This window comes from Kogia breviceps, chromosome 10 (assembly GCF_026419965.1).
Source record: "Kogia breviceps isolate mKogBre1 chromosome 10, mKogBre1 haplotype 1, whole genome shotgun sequence".
NCBI classification, from domain to species: Eukaryota; Metazoa; Chordata; class Mammalia; order Artiodactyla; family Physeteridae; genus Kogia; species Kogia breviceps.
This window is the reverse complement of record NC_081319.1, coordinates 73,268,999-73,291,353: the sequence shown is the minus strand read 5'-3', so window position 1 is coordinate 73,291,353 and position 22,355 is coordinate 73,268,999. Positions and strand designations below refer to the sequence as shown.

General features: G+C 42.0%; 1 protein-coding gene across 3 annotated transcripts in view; it reads left to right on the top strand.

The window, feature by feature from the left end:
* KIF6 (kinesin family member 6) overlaps nucleotides 1-22,355 on the top strand; it is a 400,730-nt gene that overhangs the window by 202,003 nt on the left and 176,372 nt on the right. For all 3 annotated transcript variants that reach the window (XM_067006146.1, XM_067006147.1, XM_067006148.1), the window contains exon 13: nucleotides 1,919-2,134. In XM_067006146.1, the coding sequence (XP_066862247.1) occupies nucleotides 1,919-2,134 (216 nt within the window). The remainder of the gene's footprint in view (nucleotides 1-1,918; nucleotides 2,135-22,355) is intronic.

Below are 22,355 nucleotides of genomic sequence, written 5' to 3'. Positions count from 1 at the left end.
GGTGCCCTCCCTCTGTCTGGTTCTTGTTGTCATTCAGATCTCAGCTTAAATGTCACTTTTTTTTTTTTTTTCTGCGGTATACAGGCTTCTCACTGTTGTGGCCTCTCCCATTGCGGAGCAGAGGCTCTGGACGCGCAGGCTCAGCGGCCGTGGCTCACGGGCCCAGCCGCTCCGCGGCATGTGGGATCTTCCCGGACCGGGGCACGAACCCATGTCCCCTGCATTGGCAGGCGGACTCTCAACCACTGCGCCACCAGGGATGCCCTTAAATGTCACTTTTTTAAAAGCCTTTCTTAAGGCTTGAACCTTTCTTGAGCACCCAGTGGAGAGCAGCCACTCAGTCACTCTTGACTTTTTAAAAATAAGCATTCTGGCACTTTTACCCTCTAATGTCGTGTGTGTGTGTGTGTGTGTGTGTGTGTGTGTGTGTGTGTGTGTGTGCCAGAGAGAGAGAGAGAGAGAGAGAGAGAGAGAGAGAGCAAGAGAGGAGGGGGGAGGGAGGGAGGGAGGGAGAGAGAGACAGAGACAGAGGAAGAGAGAGACAGAGAGAGAAAGAGAGATCTGTCTTTCTCCAGTAGGACATCTGCTTCATGAGAGCAAGAAACCAGTCTGCCTTTTCATCTTTCTATCTCTGTGCCTAGAATACTGTACTGCATGGCACACGGTATAAGCTCCAATGAGTATAGTTGACTGAGTGAAGGAAAGGATGTTGCCATGGACGTGCATGAAACAGTGAAAGTGTATGATGGTCTTGCTAATCATCCCCACACAGCGGAGTAGGGAAGCTCGACAGAGCCAATGCCTAGACACCACAGAAGTTGTGAACACCTTTGGTAAATACAAGCTTTTTGAGGCAAAGAATGGAGGCCATTTCAGGGCATGTGAGAGAAAAACTGATAGTACTTCCAGAAATCACCAAAAAGTTGAGGTCAAAGCTGAGGCAGAGGATGGAAGTCAAGTGCATTCCATGTTACCTGTGCAAGAACGAGTGTACCTGGATGCCCCCCCTCCACTCCTTTCTACGTAGCAGTCTTCCCTCCCACGCCACCTCGTGTTTCCTCAGACTCCTGTTTTAATGAATTCATCTCTAGGGCCAGTGAAAGCCTTGAATTCATCTCGCTGCACATGCAGGTAGAGTTCTGAGATTCTCAAGAGGGAGTATCGTCTTTTCTCTTCATGATGGCAGAACCCCTTAGAGTTCTTGACATCTTGAACCTGAAAGAGCAGTGAAGTAGGGTAGAAAGGAGTGATTTTATCACTCAGCATCAGTGCCCCTAATAGATCTAAATGGCCCACAAAATTGACATTTTAAAATGATATATCTTTACCAATAATTCACCTCTTTTCGGTGAAATTAGTGGGACCAAACATTAGAGACTTTTTAAGAAAGTGACTTGAAGCACCATTCAAATATACACTAAAGAAGCATGTGTTGGACATGGGGGTGCTCTGGCCACCAGAACTGACTCGGTTGACCTGCCAGCTGGGGGGGCTCTGGCGTCCTCCCTCCCCCCACATCCTGCTGCCTCCAGAGCAGCTTCCTGCATTAAAGTCCTATTTACTCACAGGTGGAGACATAGCTCCACTGTCTACTACTACCTGGTGTTCATTTTCCTTTTTATAAACCCTTTCATAAAAGTTTTATGTCCAAATTAGTTTAAACTCAGAAGATTTTAAAGACCTTTGGGTTTGCTAATTTTTCATATAATGGTAATGGTGCTGTATTGAAAGCCCGGCAGCCTCCTAAAATGATCCATCACTGTATCAAGGACCTCAGGTTGGTGAACTCTTTCTTTAGTCCATCTTTACTGCATGACAAATAGCAAATATTATTGGGAATATTAATCTCATTTGAAAATGAGTGTTTTGATCATTATAATCTAGCATGAGTCCACTAAATCCTTAAGTCAAGTTTTAGATATTTTGGTAAATATGTTAAAGAAGGAAAAGAAGAAAGCTCAGGATGCTCTCCACTTCTCCAGCGTGAACAGAAGTGAACTGAGACACTCCCAGAGCTCTCCCTTCCCACCTGGGAACCCGGAAGGTCCAGGGATGTTGCCACCCTCAGCTCCCACTCAGGCCCCGGACTCCAACACTTCTCAGTACAGATCCAGTTTGCTCCATGGAAAAACAGGTCAGTTATATTTATTTATATACATAAACTATATAACTGTAAATAGAAAACATAGGCTGTCAAATTATATATCCATATAAAAAGTAAACAAACATGTAAATGATTATAATTTTATTATTATATTCATCATCGTAAATCTTATCATTTTTAATATTACTAACATTTCTTAAAGTTTTGAAGTTGTAGTAGAAGCAGCTGCAGCAGCAATAACACAAAACCCCAAGTAAAGTATATCCATCCTAAAGAAAATATTTATTCTCCATAATGGAATGCAATGTGACATCCTTTAGTTTTAAATGTGCAAGGACAAAGGCTCTCACAATTTATTTGTTAGAATTAATTTTTTATAACTATCAAGTTTATTAAATGCCAGTTTCTAAAGTTGATGACTGAACTGAAAACACAGAGTGTGGATTGTCACAGAGGCTGAAATAGAGGGTCCAGGACAACAGCAGAAAAGTTAACTCTAGAGAAAGGAACAGAAACGTTCCTCCAATAGAGGAGGGAAAGAATGATCATCACTAACGTGATGAATCAGTGTTTATTTCTAAATCTAAATGAGCTATCTGCAGCAAAATTATTTTAAAATAAGACCACAGTCTGCCTTAAAGGACAATAAATACACACAATTTTGTCAGATAATAGGATTGACAGGGTCAGACTAACACTGAGTCACCTTCCCCACGTGTAGCCTTTGATAAGTGTGTCAGTACTGCCACAAGAGCAACCACAGAACCATGCTAGAAGCCCAGGTTGGTTTGTGTATGTTACTCTTTCTATTAGACCAGCAGAGCATGATGTATAGTTATGTGACGAATGCCTTTCTCCTGAAGACACTGAGGAATCTGAAGTATGGAATGTACTAGAACAAAGGGGTGAAGAGCTTCCCTTTTGGCAACATAGGTTGAAATTTTCCGTGTAAACATTTGTTGGGACGGACAACCTGACGTGTGGTTTTCTAAAGGCTCTAGCTTGGGAATAATTAAAGAGTATGGTGTGCATTAAGAAGGACACTGTTTAGTTAATAAAGACAAGACTGAGAAGGCTGCAAGTGTATTTTGTGATGGTATATTCCTTTATCTCTTGATTCCAAATCTCCTTGCTGTGAATATTTCTTTAGCAACACAATAGAATAAATTCAAAATCCCAGGAAACAAAAATGCTATTTTTACCATTGATCTTGTTGGCTCTAGACAGGGAAAAGCAATCATTCTTGTCTGTGATCGTTTTCCATACAGTATTTCTATACTCTCTTATGGGTAACAGCTGGTTGGAAGAAAAGAGGTCCTCTGGTTTGGTGAATTCATTAGTTCAACCATCATATTTTTCATTCCTTTATTCATTCAATATATATTTATTGAGTGTACACTTTGTTCTAGGTACTGTGCCGATTATTATCATATGGCTAGAGCTTTACATAGTCGTTATGTGTACCAGGTACTATTCAAAGTTTGCTACCTGAATGAACTCATCTAATCCTTGTTCTATAAGTTCTTGTTTTACCCCCATATTATAGATGAGGATGTGCACAGACCAGCACAGTCCCTGACCTCAGAGCATTTACAGACTAACAGGGAAGAGAGCCTTGAACAATTAATTGCAAAAGTACACCTCTGTATGACTGGGGAGCACATACCAGGGAGGCTGTACCTCAGGTTAAGACCAGGAAGATCCAAAAGGGCCATGAGAGTAGGGGTGTGGCTGGAAGGAACATTGCAAGCAGAAGGAATCACTTCGATAGCTCCCAAGGCCTTTGTGGTGGAAAGGAGCATTTTATGAAGTGGAAGAGGCAGGTGTGGTGGGATCCGGGGAGTGGGAGGCTGGGAAGACAGGTTGAGTGACATGCGTAGAACAGATTGGCAGGGGATGCAGGGCAGGATGATCCTTTAGGAGGCTGTTGCAGTCCAGTAGTCCCAGCCAGAGGGTGGAGATGATGAGAGAGAGGTGGGAGATCAGAAACACTCCAGGAGGTAGTGTGAGCAAGGCTTGGTGACTAATTGGCCTTGGCGGGTAAGGGTGAGGATTGCTCCCCAGGTCTCTGGGTGGCTGGTGAGGCTCTTCACAGAGGTGAGAAATGGTGCCTCCTATGGCCCACCGACAATTGGCATCATTGGCTGTAGAGAATACAGCATTGGCGTCTCTGCCGAAATGAAACGTCACAATCAGTTCCTGTGTTAGAACCGCATGCTCATGATGGAAGGAACTGTCTTTACTGGCCTTTTCCAAAGACACACACCATTGTGCCTGTGCAGAAATGGCCTCTGATATCACTGCGCAGCCCCTTGCTGTATGCCAGACCTTTTCTATTTCTATTTTTTCTTGCCCACACCATCTCCCTTCTCATAATTATTCTTCCCCATTGTATCTCATAATCTCTCTCCTAACTCATGATTATAGTTAACTTTTTCAGTAACTCTTTTTGTCCCTTATATTGCTATTGAGACAGACTGTAGTTTTGTTTGGAGGATGAACTCAGTTCACTTGAATAGAAAATCACTGAAAAAATAATGGAAATTGTTTGCAAAGTCGAGGTAAAAGAGTTTTGGAGAAAAGCCTTGTAACTGAAAGGGTTTTTGAGTTGTTTTCACTGTTATTGGATATAGTTCTAGTGATAACTTTAAGTAGGAATAGGCTCACAAATGAGCTGATAATAATCTAACCATTTGGAGGAGGGATTGATGGGGGATTGATTTTATTTTGGCAAAACTACAGTTAAAATGAAAATTGCTGCGGGTGAATCAGTGCTGCAAAGCAACAGGTAATGGGATAGTTTGTTGCAGTGTTTAACATCTTAGTAGGTGATTAGGCTTATATTCATGCACTATTTTATATACAAGAGGCTTGTGTAAACTATACCAAATGCAAAAAGTTAATAAGCATGTTGTTTGGATGGAAAGCACTACTGCCTTATGTAGGTGTTGTCAGATCCTATTAACCATCCCTGTCTTAATGCAGAAAGCAAGTAAATTTGACCATCTTCCACTCTGAGACTTGTAGAACTGTTTCCTCTTCAGTAACCCTCCCCCTTCTTCTATTCACCCCCCCCCACTTTAGGCTGAAAATGACTTCTTCCAAATTTCTTGTGTGAAAAGAAAATGAAACCTAACTTGTGGTTCCCCAGAGAACCCCACCCCCCCGTCGTTGCATGAGGTGCCTGCCAAGACAGAGGGAGGTTAGGGGCTTCAGGGCTTTTTGTTGTTTTGGAGGTTAAATGTCTGTTTCAGTTTTACTGAAATAATGACAGGGATTGTTCAATCCCACAGTTTGCAAAGAGTCATTCATATTGTTCTCTTTAAAATAGAAGGAGTATTATAGTTTGGGGTTTTTGTTGTTGCTGTCTTGTTGTGGGTTTTTTTTTGTTTTTTGTTTTTTGTTTTTCTGTTTTAGTTCTCTGGCTGCACGTTCCAAATAGTTACCGGAACCAGTCAATATTCCAGAAGTCCCTCATGGCTCATGACTTCCTTTAACAGTTTGAGATGCTAACGGAACCCACTCCTCACAGGTGACGTCGTTGGCATTCATTCAGCACCCATTACTATCCCCATCTATCTTATTTTGCTGTATTACAGAGGGTAGAAAACTTTTTTTAAAAAAATTTATTTATTAAAAAAAAAAAGTGACCTGAAAGCCAAAGCCACAGCCTGGAGGCTCCAGACTCTTTTCTCTTACTCACTGAGGGAGAATTTGTTGAATCCTCCATATACACATGGAGGGGCCCAGGGTACGTGTTGACCGGGGACTGAGGTGAACTGAGAAATGCTCTCTGGCTCTGGGAGCTTAATTTAAATATTGGGGCCTGGTTTAGTACCCGAAGAGCAGAGAATAAAGTAACAAGTGCTGTAAGCAGGAGCTACAAGACATGCTACTACAGGAATTCAAAAGAGAAGGGAAGAGTTTTAATCAGTAGATCAGGAAAGACATTATAGAGCAAGCAACATGGAAGTTAGGCCTCAAAGGATTGATAGAGTTTGGACATTCAAAGATGGAGGGAAGAACATTATATAACATTCCAGGTTTAAAGATTAATATGAGCAAAGACTTGAAAACAGGAAAGCAAGAAAAAAATATGTAGAGTTGGCAGGAATATTTGTTTAGCTGGGGTTTTGGAGATTGTTTAAAAAAAATTCGACTGAGTACACTTTAAAGATCTTACTGTCTTTATTCAACCATTCGTGAATCAAGCAGCATCCAATCTAGTAGGCAGCAAGGAGCTCTGAGGGGCTGTACAAAATGAAAGACTTTTGCAGGCAGAAGGGAGTGGGAACAAGGAAGTTATACTGGCAAAAGGCAGCTTGGTTATGGCAGCGTCGCCTTCCTTTGGGGCATGTCAAGGGTCTGTCAGGCAGATTGTCTGTCTAGTGCCCACCAGGCGATTCTTGATTGACTGGTTTAAGACTACATTTCTGGAGGAGCCAGAACTGTAATTAAGTCTCCATTTGGTGATGTGGGGTTTAGCATAAGTGACTCCATTTGGTGCCTGTTGTCTTGTTTTTAACAAGATGTACAGGGAGTCAGAATAAATAGGGTAGAAAAATGATTGAAAAGCTGAAAAATAAAGGAATTATATAATCTAATCACTATTTTTAGCACTGTTTTTATGACAAAATGTATCCTGCTTGGGACGCCAAGAACACAGCCCTATCACTCTGCCAGTAGGGGAATAGAGGTCTTCTCTCTCTCTTTGTCTGTCTTTCTACCACTCCCTCTCTCACACACACAAGCACACGTGCACACACATGCAGTCTTGCCCAGACTTTGGCAATAAAACATTATTCTTTAATCAATTATATATTTATTTACTCTCTAGAATGTGTGTAGTGCTGTGCTCTTCGAGATGATGTGTAGAGTATGAGACATTCTATTACAGAGCTTGTGGAAAGCATGAAGGACTATCCTTAGCTGCAGGAGCAGTGGCTCCTAATTCATTCATTAAATACATGTTCTTTGAATTTAAGCAATGAATCAGGCAGTGCTAGGTGCTGAAGATTAGAAGGTGAATGAGACGCAGTGCCTGTTAGAGGGTTTACAGTCTAGAAGAGGACTTATGATAAATATGCATATATGGTGCCATGGGACATGGAAGAGGAAAGTCAACTCTTCCTGGGCAGGTTTAGGAAACAGGTACGGAAGAGGTGGGCCTTGAACAAAATCTTCACAGAGTAATCACATTTACATCTGGCAGAATGAGTAGAGGAGGGAAGAAAGGTCAGAGCACTGAGGACTAGGAAACTTCTCAAGTAAATGCATAGAGGTGTGGAACACACGGTGTGTTTGTGACATTGCAAGCATTTAATTTGGGTGGATTTTAGGATTTGTGTGGATGGAATGGTATTTAGCAAGAAATAAAGCTGAAGACGGACCAGCTCATGAGAAGCTTAAAAGACGTGCTTCCGAATTTAGAACTTTGTTTTGTTGGCAGTGGGGAGCCATTACAGCTTTTTGATATGAGAGTAATGTGGCCAGATTTCTGTTAAAGAAAGATCATCAATAGCGCTGTGCTGAGTAAACTGGAAACTGGAGGGAACGTGGATAGGATGTTCTAGTAGCCATCGAGGTAGGAAATTAAAAGCGCCAGAATCAAACCAGACACAGTAGGGACTGAAAGGATGAGAAAAGTGTTTGCAGTACATAAGGAGAACTGACTTGTGACTGATCAGAATGAGGTTGAGACGAAAAGTCTAGGATTTCTTCCAGGTTTCTGAGCAGATATGGTGCCATTTACCAAGGCAGTGAATACATGAAGAGAAGCAGGTTTGGAGGGAGAGTTTATTTGTCAAATTATGGATATGTTCAGAATGAGTATGAGGTGGAAGTGTCTAAGCCAGCACATACACAGCTTTAGTGCTCAAGGGGAGGGGTTAATTAGAGATACGGATCTGTCATGGAGTTGTAGCCGTGAAAGTGGACAGCGTCGTCCAATGAGACGGGTAGCAAAGGACGAAAAGCAGAACACTTAGGAGCCCCAATATGGATGGTGTAGGCTGAGGCAGAAGAACCAGCAAGGGAGAACTTGAAAGGCAAGACAGTCGGGAGAGCGGGAGACCTCAGAAGCCAGACTACAGACTGAGTTCCAAGGAGGTGGATGTGGTGGATGTGGTTGTGTTGGATGTTAGAAAGTGGTCCAGTAAGAAGAGAACTGCAGAGAGTCCACTGGGTGGGTTGGGAAGTAATCAGTGACCTTTGCCAAAGCAGTTTCAAAGATTGCGAGAGCAGAAAGCTCACTGTGCCAGATTGAAGAGTAGGAAGTGAGGAAGTGAGATGGAGGTGGTCACACAGGTCACTGGAGCTTAAGGAATTTTGAGGCTGGGGTTGTTAAGTGGAGTTTCTTTGTGGGCGTTGAAGTCATTCCGGGTATTGGCAGGAAATGGGACGGAAAGGAATACTGTGAGCCAGGAGCCCAAGTCAGCTTGGGTTAGCTGCCTGGTTTGTTCACTGTTGGATCGATTATCTATCTATCTATCTATACATACATATATACATACCAAGTAGACTTAAGTTACAGCATCATAGAGAGTGGGTAGCAGAACCAAATGGCACAGATCTCAAAGGAGGAAAAGATTTGGCTTTGGTGTTTAAAAGAAAAAAAAAACAAACTGATTTTGAAATGGTATCGAGGAGCCAGAAGAAGGCCAGCACTCAGCACTGTCTCTGGCCCTTCTGGTACGTACATTACAGGAGAATGAACGTCCTCCACTTGAGACGGCTCCAGAGCAGGCAGTATCCTTGAGGGAAGAGTCAGATTTCAGTGATTAGGAAGAGCTGAAGGGGGTTGTTCACGAAGATGTCGAGCGTGTGAGAGAGTTTAATCAACAGTGGAGTGTGGGGTCCAGAGAGCAGCCTAGGACACGTTCTCTGGGAGGCCAGTAGTGGCAAGAAGGATGGGTGGGGACGAGCAGAGGTAGAGCAGGGAAGTCAGGAGTCACATGTAACAGCTGCTCGGAGGGGCTTGCATCTTATGGGTGGCCGAAGGTGACAGGGATAAAAGTCGTGGTAAGGGCTTCCCTGGTGGTGCAGTGGTTGAGAGTCCGCCTGCCGATGCAGGGGACACGGGTTCGTGCCCCGGTCCAGGAAGATCCCAGGTGCCGCAGAGTGGCTGGGCCCGTGAGCCATGGCCGCTGAGCCTGCGCGTCCGGAGCCTATGCTCCTCAACGGGATTGGCCACAACAGTGAGAGGCCCGCGTAACGCAAAAAAAAAAAAAAAAAAAAAAAAAAAATAGTCGTGGTAAGATTGATTATCCTTGAGGCTACAGGCCCGATAAGTGTAGCAGATCCAGTCTCTTATTGGTTTTTAAATGATATGCTTCTGAGAATTCCTTTTGAAATGAACTCTTCCTGGATGATGTGTTGGAATGGGGGTGGGGAGAAAGATCAGCTGGCTTCTAGAATGTTCCACTCCCAGTGAAACCCCAGCCCCCTGTAGAGGTTTGGACAAGGATCCAGCATGGAAAAGCTTGGGAAGGAGCTGAAAATTGTCTCTCGGGTACAGTTTTCCCCACCTTGTGGCGAAGCAGTAGGTATGGCCACATATGCTCATCTCTTGATGGAGTCCTGCTTGGTTCCAACAGCATCTGCTCTCCTAGGGATGGGAACACTGGCCTGGGGGCTGTTCTTGCATCAGTGGTAGTGGTTGTATGGTTTTGTAGATATGGCTCATTTCTAAGTCAGATATTTATAAATTTGGTGTTGTATTTCCTAAATTGTAAGCTCCTAAATATGTCTTCACTGTTTAGAGGCCTCCTCAGAGCCCCCTCTGGAGGTAACACAGAGACACTAAAGCAAGAAAAATAGAATTGAATCAAGGAGCTTCTTTTTCTCCTATGTTTGGCTTGGGTCAGTCAGAGCTGAGAATCCTTATGTGACAGTTTTAACTCTGTTACTTCCCTGTGGCCATAGTATAATCAGACTTCATCTTGCGATGAGAGACAATAATTGCACTGAGCTATAGTGTTTGCCTTCACCCTGGAGCTTGAGAATTCCATCAGCACTTCCTTTTTCAAAACTGATTTTCTGGGATTTATACCAACAAAGATAAAAATGGTTTCTGTCAGTGTGTTTGGTAGGGAATGTATTTTTGGAAACATGATAGATGAACCCTGACTTTATTTGGAGCATAAGACATGATCTTTATAAAACCTCTATCAGTTGCTCCTACAGCCCAAGCCAGAATTTACCACTCTGCTCCTACTACAGTTAGGTTTAGCTGGTTTTCATGTTTATGATTATGTTATTAATATTTACCGCAATTAGTATATACATTCAGTGGGGAGTAGGTGTGACTGAAAAGGCCACCATGGAAACAATAAGACTTTCTGCACTGTACACATGTGAAGTTTGTCTTTTGACTAGAACCCCAGTCATTGTTTGAGAAGCCCTTTGTCACCTGTTTCTCTGCCTCTTAACCTCTCTCAGCCAGAAAGCTTTGCTCAGAAATGCTGCTTCACCCTGTCTCGCTGCATTTCAGGCTGATCTGTCTCTTCATCCTCTAATTATGCTACATTGGTTAATGCTGTGCTTCCATGAATCTGTTAAGTTCTTTGCATTTGGTTTTCTACTTCATTTTGGTGAACAGAGATTTCCTGGGAATCCTATAACCATCTCTTTTCTGTATGGGTAGGTCCCATCCAGTATTTGGGACATACTTATACTAAAAGTTATTCATTATTGATCTGAATTCAAATTTAACTGAGAAATCCTATATTTTATCTGACAACACTTCCCCTGGCCCTTTTCTTTGTTGTGATGTTTCCTTGGTATAGGGAATCATAGGTAGCCTTTAAGGAACTGCTCCAGGAGAGGAATAGGGAGGTCTCTGTGGCCTCGTTAGCACACAGGACAGCTGTAGGGCTGTTTTTATTTTAGGGGGTGGGGGGAGGACGTGGAGCTTATCCTCATGTCATACTAGCACCATACACTGCAGCTTTCTGTACTTTGTCCCTCATCTATTTCCTCCAAGGTTGGTGGAATTCCAGGTTTCTGAACCTAGGAGGACAGAGGTGCTATAGTACATAGTATTCCTCAAACTTTTGCCTCTAATTCCCGTCAACATCTCACTGGATGCTGTGCTCGTAGAACACTGTTTGCCGTCTTTTGCTACTTGTCGAGTTCACCTGGTACTAGTATATCCAGCTACTTATCCTTCAGATCTGTTGTCAGTGCCCAGGACTGGCTTAGACCATGGCAAGCTATCATGGCACCCTGGCCATATCTTGTTGTGAGTGTGTTCCTAGACCCCAGCCATTTGTATGTGGTTATTTTCAGAAATATGTTTTATAACCAATACTTTCATTAATAATGTGGCCTATTCCTTTGGAAGTTTTTCAGATGCCCAGAAATACCCTGAGCCTGGTTCCCTCAAGCTGACAAACCAAAACAGAACTATTATATATGCAACTTTCTTCCACTGAAATACCCTCCACTCTAACTTCACCAACCTTACAATCAGGAGAGCCTATGGATGTTTGTGAACTTCTCAAGGCATCCAGACTTAGAAACTTCCCGAACTCGGTTCTGTGCATACTGTCATATGCCTTTGCCAAGTTGACAGATATAACAAAGAGATAATAACATTTAACATTGTAGTTTTCCCATCTTCACTGCATGATGAAAGTCAACTCAAGGATACCGTGAGTTTTTAGATGATAGGGTTTCCCTCTCCAGCTGTGCCACTGAGATGTGTTTACAGATCTCTGTTTAGTAGTTTGATTTCTCTAGAAGCTCAACACTTAACATTTGGATGGTTTGAGTGACATTTTGCAGCATGTGAGCGACTTCACCCACAAGGGTTTAATGGGTTCAGACAGTGGTTCTTCCAAGAAGTGCCATGTAGTCACTGGCTCACCCTTCAGGCCTCATTACCAAACAGTGGTCTAATTGAGGTGTGAACACCACCTGGGCTTTGAATGTATTCATGCTATCTTTTTCTTTCAGTAGAAATTTATATTAGTGGTCACAAGGTAATGCCTGGCATATTCTTTTAACAGGACTATAATATAGAACTTCATAGTTCAAGCCCTATGTTGCTTAATCATCTTCCTATGTTACAGTAAAACTCTCAGTGAGTTATGTAACCTCAATATTTTACAATCCACTGATAATGACATGAGAAAGAGAAATTGAATTTTTTTAACCATTGTCTGCAATGCTCGTCACTTAACTCAGATAATGCGCAGTGACTCTAAATCACTTCCATCAATCCCAGCTGTACAAATATACATGTGTACACGTACTTTCATGCACGCACACAACAGACATTCACACATAACACACAGCACACGTACACACTACACACATGCACACACACTGACTCTCATCTTTTGGGCTTTTCTAGTATATCCTATTCTAGTCCTCTTAGTCTGTACTAAATTAAAGAAATGTCCTGCCATACTTGCTGGTCCAGAACTATCTAAATGGTTGATTTACTGACTCATAGGTTAAATTTCCATTTTTTTCCATTCCATTAAGTCTAGCAGCTACTGGGTTTCTATCCTCTGGCATTTCTCTTGCCCTTTATGATCTCAATGAATTCCTTTGACCCACTTTATTCTGTAAACACAAGCAGGATCAGAACGGCATTTTGTATGTATGAGATAATAAAAAAGTGATGTTCTGCCTAATGGGGGGTTTTTTTTGTTGATTTTTCTCACCGAGGCCCAAGATGACTTTTTGATAGTGTACTCCAGGGAGACAGACTATTGTGCTCTCCGAACTCATCAAGGACTGTTAAATGGATTATGTTAGCTCGGATATACAATAGATCGTCTCTTTTTAAAAAAAAATGTAAGCAGAAGTAAAAACTTAATTGGTTATCATATTCATTTCATAACGTCATTGCTCATTACCCCTTCTATTTTAATTCCGTATGTTGCGTGAAAGAATCGATTCTTGCCATTAGCAAACAGAACCCATAGAACTTCATCAACTGCGGACTCGTTGCTTTGGTATTCAAAGTACCATTTTTGTGAAATAGTTTTGTTTGACAGAAGATTGACCGTGGGGTTTAAAACCCCATTTTTCAGCAAGTGCAGGCAAGTGATGGTGCAATAGATGGTGTCTAACGCATCCAGGGTGAGGAACTCTCTTCAGTCCATGTCCTTCACTGTCCCTCACCGATCTGCCAAAGGTCAAGATGGAAGATGCCCTGCCGCATCCATGACTCTCTCCTTTGCATCCTTTCCTGATCCCTAACAGTAAAGGCCTCTGGTGGGGGTTAGGGATGTTCTGCCCAACATAGCCTTCTCCCCTAAGCTTGAAATTGCCTCAGTTTCAGTTTCATTTGGCCAAATGAAGTAACAACGTTAAAAAGGTTAAGCTAGAGACACCCATTATTCTACTTCAGTGCATTTCATTTGGTCAACTCTTTACTTAGCTAAGATAAACACAGGTAATCTGAGGAAATGACACATGTGAGTGGGGTACCACAGTGATGGAGGCCTGTTTTCTAGAAGCCTGGAGAGCAGGCCAAAGGGAGAAGGACAGGACACAGGGAGGGAGCATGGAGAATGAAGTGTGCTGCTTGGAAATGTTGCTGCTCTGACATTCCTGTCCTCTCAGGGCTCACTCCACATGAGGTACAGCTGTCATTTCACTGAAGTTAATTCCTGGGGTTACAGAGGTCAGGGAAGAGAAGGAAAGGGGACAGTGAACCAGCCACAGTCAGCTGGTCTGCTGGTAACTGATGCTGAAATCTGGAGAGTTTATTATCAAGACAGATCCGACATTTGTTACGTGCAGACTGTAGAAGGATTTTGTAAGATTATTCTATGTTGTGTGTGGCCACACATCCACATGGCTTAGCAAGAATGATGCCATAAAACTTTTAATTTTACAAGTAATACTCATACATATTTTCCTTTTAAAAAATTAAAACCTTAGAAATAACAGTGCTTCCTTTGACAACTCACACCAATTTCCCTATCCCCACCTCCCCAGTTAAAATTATATGTATGTTTACTTTACTTTTTCTTTAATTACATACATATATACTCACACATATGTATATGTATGTATATTTATATATAAATAACACTTCAAAATATATAAATAATATATATAATATAGATGATATGATTTATATATTTATTTAATATATAAATCCATATTTTTATATAATAAATCCATAGAAAATGTATAGCATTATTTAAATTGAATATATTTGTATATTTCTCCTTAAATTGATTCATTCAATATTCAACAGATGTTAAGTGCATACTCTGTACTGGAACTGTTCTAGGTGCTGGCAATTGAACTCTGAATAAAACAAAGATCTTTGCCCTCATGAAAGTTACATTGTAGTAAATGCTATCATTCTGAAACGTCTTTTTTCACTCAATAATATGTCTTGGAGGTTTATCCACTTTCATACATAGATCCACTTCAGCATTTTACATGATGCATAAATGTGGTTATGTCACAGGTGATTTAGACATTCCCATACTGATGGAATTTAGTGTCATGAAATTTTGACCTAGCAATCTGGTGTGCTGGATATTTCTTTACAGTTGGATGACAGTGGAGAGGGCCCCCTTGCAGCTTTTGCTTCCATTGCTGTGGTGGGAGAGATGAAGTATCTGCATCTCTTCTACATCACTTTGTGATGATTTTGTCAGGTGTGTTCTGGTCTGTCAGACCAGAGTACAATATGAGAGAAGTATTTGAGAGAGTTGGTAAGGAAAAATTTCTTTTCTTACTTAGGATAATGCATCAAAGGTTTAATGGTAAGAATCAAAATCAGAATTGTGACCAGGAGAGTAGAAATGGAAGAGAATCATGGACAGGGAACTTATGAAGGGATGGCAAGTGGGAGAGAGCTGGGAGGAATACAGCCCCGGACCGCAACAGCAAGTGACACAATCGCACCAAAGGAGAGGAGAGGGGGCCAGTTTTATCTGCATCCAGATCAAACATTGGAAGAAGGTCTATTTTGGTGTTAATCTCTTATTTTTCATCTTCCAGTGTGGTTCCTATTCATGACATCACCTAGTTTTCTTTTTAAATCCTCCTGAACTATGAAAGCCTGCATTCCTGTTTCTAGACATTTGGGTTTGATAAAGATGTGGGAAAGCCCTTTTGTCTGAACAAACAGAATGAGGCTTACAAGAAGAGCCTCAAATATAGAATGAAATCCCATCCTCGTAATTGAAATATTTCCTTTACCTCATTCCAATCCACGTGAATTTAATGTGCATTACATGTAGAAGTGTTTTTCATATAGTTTAATCAGGTTTTGATGTTCAAGTTAGTATTATGTTATTTTCCATTTGTCCATCCATCCATTTAACCTGAAAATGATTAAACCAAGTAGTAGAGGACATCATCTCCAGAAAAAAAAATCTTGAGTTTGAATGATTATTTTTGGAAATTTCATCCAAGTAGTTTCATTAAATGAGGTAATTTAATGTGTTTCATTACATCTTTTTTTTCCTATGTGAATATTTCTGTGTGAATATATATGGTCTCTCTATGTGTTAATTAGCAAGGAAAATATTGGGGGACTTCACTGAAATTTGAATAATTTCATTTCTTTGTATTTCAGGGTTAGTCTAAGGGATGCAAAATTAAATCTTATACATTTTGTGTTTATGTATATATGTAATTAATAGATACTTAGAGAACACACTTGCCTTCTTTTTCCACTGTGTGCCCTATGTGAAAGAGGATTTTCTGTCTCTTTAAATCTCTTGCATCGTTCTCTCTGCTTAAATGCTAATGCCTAAATGAAGATGCCAGTGTACAGGTGGAACCAAGAAGGTGAAGGACAGGGATTTGCTCCTCATTTGAGCATTTTAACTCCCCAAAGAAAAAGAAGAACAACAACAGCAAAACTTTTGTAAATATTTATTTATTTATTTGGCTGCGCCAGGTCTTTCGATGCGGCACCCGGTATCCTCGTTGCCGCGTGCGGGATCTTTTAGTTGCGGCATGCAGGCTCTGAGTTGTGGCATGCGGGATCTAGTTCCCTGACCAGGAATCCAACCCAGGCCCCCTGCATTGGGAGAGTGCAGTCTTAACCACTGGACCACCAGGGAAGTCCCCCCAAAATTTTTTTTAAAGAATAAAAACCTACCAACGTTTTACAAATTTCACCACTAGATCTAGACAGCACTTTCATAAATGTCACTGTTAGGGGAAAATCCAGGTTTTGTGAGGCCTGAAGCTTATGCAATTTGAGGGGGTCCTCTTTAAGGAAAAGAATTCAAAACTATTAATTCAGAAGTAGATATGAAATTGAATATTTATTAAATAATGAGAAAAGAACTTAATCACAACACATTACAAATTTTAAAAAGCTAACAAATAACAAAATCCAGAAAAAATACAGTATTTCAATTAGCTAACTGCTTGACACACCTCTATGATACTTTTTCTCTGTGTTTTCACTGCATAATCTTTGATCACTACTTCATATGACCATTTGGTAATATTATTTTCCATAGAGAGAATAGAAAGATTACTCAATTTTTCTTCTAAGCACGGTCAGCTGAAACTTGTTTATCTTATTGGTAGTTTAGAAAAGATTCTTTCAGCTTTTCAACTGGTCACTGTTAATGTCGTGTAAATTATTAGAACTGTTGTCAAATTTGTGAAAACTCCATCATGTTTCTTTTTATGTAAGCTATCAATTGGAGGAATTTTTCCACTTCCACAGACTCGTCTCCGTGTTCATATATTCAAACCTTGTTTCTATTCCAATACCAAAATCTAGCCCTGGGTGCCACAGGGCATGTTCATATCATGGCATAACCTCAGACCTGTACCTTCCTGCCACAATGCCGGGTGAGATGGCAGTGAGTGGAAAATGCATCGCAGGAGGCTATTCTGACACTAGGACCACTAGCAATAACTTAAGCATAAACAGCAGCAGCTAAAAGCCATGCAACTATGTTATGCTGAAACCAGATTAAATATTCTCCTTAGTCAGATCCTAAAGCCCCAGTGGTCACTCTAGCACTCCACACTTCCAGACTAGATGGGAAGTAGAATAGAGGGGAAATCCAAGTGGAAGATCCAGGGGTCTTGACCGATTGTGATTAAAATATCTTACTTTTGAAAATTTTACAATACCTCATGACCACGTCCCTGTACTATTAAGACCCACTCAGGGGCTCATGCAAGAGGGGCTCTAAAAATGGAGCCTCATTAGTTTCATGGTAATGATGCCTCAACGTACTGTGGATGATGGTGAGTAGAGATCGAGAGTGAAGAAGTCAACAGCCTGCCAGTGTCTGCTACTTGCGCGAGGCGAGCAGGTGCAAGCACGTGGGAGTCTGCAGGGAGGAAGAGGAGGAAGCCTGATGCAATGCCACTGACACTGGGGGAAACAAACCTCGCATCTGGTTGACTGACCCCAAAAAGGCAGCCAGATCACTTGCCGTAGGATTTCAAACATCATGTTAAACTCCGATGGGAACACCAGCAGGAAGCCAACCATTACATCATGGAAGAAAGAACATGAGTTCTGGAGTCATGAAGATCTGAACTAGAATCTTCATCCATATGCCTTCAGTAGCTGTGTGACTTTGGGCAAGTTGCTTAAGCTCTCTGAGCCTCATTTCTTTTATCTATATAAGATGGAGGATGATACCTACTTCTTTGGACTGTTGAGGAACTAATTGGGAAACAAAACCAAAAACATAGATGTGCCTGGCTCACAGGACCGAATTTTAGTGGACGTCCTTCCAGGGGGCAAAGCTACAGGAATGTTTCAGGACAGAAACATTCCTGTAGCTCTTCATAATCAGTCGATTTGTGTTAAGAACCTAGCCTGTGGTTAGAGGTACAAGAAATAGAAGCTAGTTGCTGGCTGCAAGGATCTGCAGGGGCCCAGATGGATGTCAGGGTCCCAGCCAATGTGAATGAAGCCCAGGATGGGCCTGCATTTCAGCAGGGAACTGAAGTAGTCGGCAGAGAAGCTGGGGCAAAATGCATTCTCACAACCTGTGCCTGCATGGAGGGGAGGAAGGGAAAAACGGTGACAGGCAGACACAACGGAGCCTAGGCTCTCCACCAGGCGCAATAGAACACTGGCAAGTGATGGCGAGACTCGCCCTAGAGCTCAGTGTCTGAGGCTGCTCGTGTGCACCCTGCCACAGCCAAGACTGGGCACAGGCTACAGGTGGGAGGCCGCAGACACCCTGGGTCCTGCAGGGCTGGGAAACAGCGAGACTGCACCTTCCAGAAAACCTGGAAATGCTCCCTTCTTTATGGTCCACCAGCATCACAAGCATATGAACAAAGGATGGCAATTGGAACATACACAAAATCCTACATTAGACAACAACACAGAATCATAGGACAAAAGAAAAGAATAGGAATGCCAGAGATTTCTGTGCATTAATTTTGTATCCTGCTACTTTACCAAATTCATCGATTAGCTCTAGTAGTTTTCTGGTAGCATCTTTAGGCTTCTCTATGTATAGTATCATGTCATCAGCAAACAGTGACAGCTTTACTTCTTCTTTTCTGATTTGGATTCCTTTGTATTTCTTTTTCTTCTCTGATTGCTGTGGCTAAAGCTTCCAAAACTATGTTGAATAAGAGTGGTGAGAGTGGGCAAACTTGTCTTGTTCCTGATCTTAGTGGAAATGGTTTCAGTTTTTCATCATTGAGGACGATGTTGGCTGTGGGTTTGTCATATATGGCCTTTATTATGTTGAGGAAAGTTCCCTCTATGCCTACTTTCTGCAGGGTTTTTATCATAAATGGGTGTTGAATTTTGTCAGAAGCTTTCTCTGCATATATTGAGATGAACATATGGTTTTCCTCCTTCAATTTGTTAATATGGTGTATAATGTTGATTGATTTGCATATATTGAAGAATCCTTGCATTCCTGGAATAAACCCCAATTGATCATGGTGTATGATCCTTTTAATGTGCTGTTGGATTCTGTTTGCTAGTATTTTGTTGAGGATTTTTGCATCTATGTTCATCAGTGATATTGGCCTGTAGTTTTCTTTCTTTGTGACATCATTAATCATTAGAGAAATGCAAATCAAAACTACAGTGACATATCATCTCATACCGGTCAGAATAGCCATCATCAAAAACTCTAGAAACAGTAAATGCTGGAGAGGGTGTGGAGAAAAGGGAATACTCTTACACTGTTGGTGGGAATGTAAATTGATACAGCCACTATGGAGAACAGTATGGAGGTTCCTTAAAAAACTACAAACAGAACTACCGTACAACCCAGCAATCCCACTACTGGGCATATACCCTGAGAAAACCATAATTCAAAAAGAGTCGTGTACCACAATGTTCATTGCAGCTCTATTTACAATAGCCAGGACATGGAAGCAACCTAAGTGTCCATCATCAGATGAATGGATAAAGAAGACGTGGCACATATATACAATGGAATAAAAAGAAACGAAATTGAGTTATTTGTAGTGAGGTGGATGGACCTAGAGTCTGTCATACAGAGTGAAGTAAGTCAGAAAGAGAAAAACAAATACCGTATGCTAACACATATATATGGAATCTAAGGGAAAAAAATAAAAAGTCATGAAGAACCTACGGGTAAGAAGGGAATGGAGATGCAGACCTACTAGAGAATGGACTTGAGGATGTGGGGAGGGGGATGGGTATTCTGTGACAAAGTGAGAGAGTGGCATGGACATATATACACTACCAAATGTAGAATAGATAGCTAGTGGGGAGCAGCTGCATAGCACAGGGAGATCCGCTCGGTGCTTTGTGACCACCTAGAGCAGGGGGATAGGAAGGGTTGGAGGGTTGGAGACACAAGAGGGAAGAGATATGGGAACGTGTATATGTATAACTGATTCACTTTGTTATAAAGCAGAAACTAACACACCATTGTAAAGCAATTATACTCCAATAAAGATGTTTAAAAAAAAATAAAAGAACTTTCTGCAACACTGAAAAATAAAATAAAATAAAGTTATTTGCTGGCAAAAAAAAAAAAAAAAATTAGACTTTAAAACTAAAGTTGTTTTGGGCTTCCCTGGTGGCACAGTGGTTGAGAGTCCACCTGCTGATGCAGGGGACACGGGTTGGTGCCCCGGTCCAGGAAGACCCCACATGCCGCAGAGCGGCTGGGCCCGTGATCCATGGTCACTGAGCCTGTGCGTCCGGAGCCTGTGCTCTGCAATGGGAGAGGCCACAACAGTGAGAGGCCCACATACCAAAAAAAAAAAAAAAAAAAAAAAAAAAAAATTAATAATAATAATAATGTTTCTAACCATCACCACCCCTTTAGTCTCTCTGTAGAGACAAAAGGTTCTTCCTTTTATTTCTGATTCTTTATTCTGGCTTCTTCGTTATTGGTCATAGCCTCTAGAACCCATCCCTCTAGTTCAGAGGTTATCAAACTTTAATGGATATAGGAATTCCTTGTTAGGATCCTCGTGAGTGGACCCTGGGAACTTGCATTGCTAGCACAGAGCCCACACTTTGCAAAACTCTGCTCGCAATTATACTAGAACTCTCCCAACCCCAATCCTCACCTTTCTTCCAGGGTTTTATTTCTGATCATCTGCAAGTCCAGGCTGCTAAGCATGAAGGTATTAGGCAAATGGTGTGTCACACCTGGAGAAGGGGACTAAAATATTTTTATCAAAAACATGAGGCTTTTCATGGAACTTGGCTGCACAGAAAGAAAGAAAATATTTTATAAAGAAATGGAGGCTCTTGTCATCAGCCATTTTTAGATTGATTCTGTTCACATACCTTCCCACTGGCCCCCAGTGAGCCAAGAAACTCACACTGCCTGCCCTCTCTGTCCTCCCCCCAATTCTGCAGATGAAGATTGGTAGTCTAGTTTCCTTTTTGAGATACTATTTTTGTTTTTGTGAGAATCTTTGTAATAAAATGGTACATTTCTACCCTCCTGAAAAAAAAAAAAAAAAAAAAAAAAAAGGAAATGGAGGGCTTCCCTGGTGGCGCAGTGGTTGAGGATCCGCCTGCCGATGCAGGGGGCGCGGGTTCGTGCCCCTGTCCGGGAAGAGCCCACATGCCGCTGAGCCTGCGCGTCCAGAGCCTGTGCTCTGCAACGGGAGAGGCCACAACAGTGGGAGGCCCAAATACCGCAAAAAAAAAAAAAAAAAATAGTCAAGTGGTAGCATGTGGCCTCATGGGGAAAAATATATATTATCAGTATAAATATATTTCTATTATTAAAAATATATCTCACCAGCCCCCTGGTTGCCCACCAAAGGCTCCCGGAAAAATAACCAGATGAGGGTCTGGACCCTCAGGATCTGCTTATAACAAATCCACAAATCCTTCGCTCCCAGATCTTTGGTCTGCATCTCCTTCTACCCCATCTCCCTAAAGGATTTCAGCCCTTCTCAAAGCTCAGCTACCTCCCCTATGCGGACATCGCCACACCTCTGTCTCTAGCTCTGGCTCTGCCTGTCTCTTCAACCCTCGACTCCCATCTCTACCGAGATGACTCTTTGACAACAATGAGAGCATTTGTCAAGCACTTTTATGTGCCAGGCTCTGTGCTAACTCTTCGCTTGCACTATCATTTAATCCTCAAAGAACCCCCTGAGGCAAAATTAACGTTGTTGTCCCCATTTCATAGATGAGAGAACTGAGGAGGTGAAAGTTTCAGTAAGTTGCCTCAAACCATAAAGCTAGTAAGTACCAGAGCCCAAGCTCCTGTGGTGCCTCAGTTAGCACCTTTAGGGAAATGTGCTCCCAATTTCACTTCCTTTTAATTCCCTAGCTCCTCCTCCTATATTTTCCTACCTCAGTTGATGATCTCAGCAGCTGTCCTGGTAGGAAAACTTCCTGTGATTTCAGATGCCTTCACCCCCTAGTTCCCCACAACCAAACTGGTTATTCATTCTGGCCAGTTCTCCCCCTGAACTCATGAAGCTGCCCTTTCTTTTCCATTTAATTGTCTCTCACCTGTATTATTAAAGCTGGTTTCTTTTTCTCCATTCTTACTCTCCAAGCACTTCCATGCCTCTGCCAGGTGAGTCACCTGCAAGACTACCTGGATCTCTCTCACCTGCTCAGCTACCTTCATGGTCTTCCCACCCTGACACGTTAGAGTCCATACTTGGAGCGCAGCCCAGCCCCGAGCCTGCTTTCTAGCCTCATCTTCCCTGTGCATCGCCCTCTGCCTTTCCCTAACTGAAGCCAACCCCGATGGCATGCCCCATCCCAAACACGCACACACACATCACCCCATCTCTCCCTAGGTTTTTAAAGTGAGGTCTATGGCCCAGCTGCATTAGAATCATCTGAGAA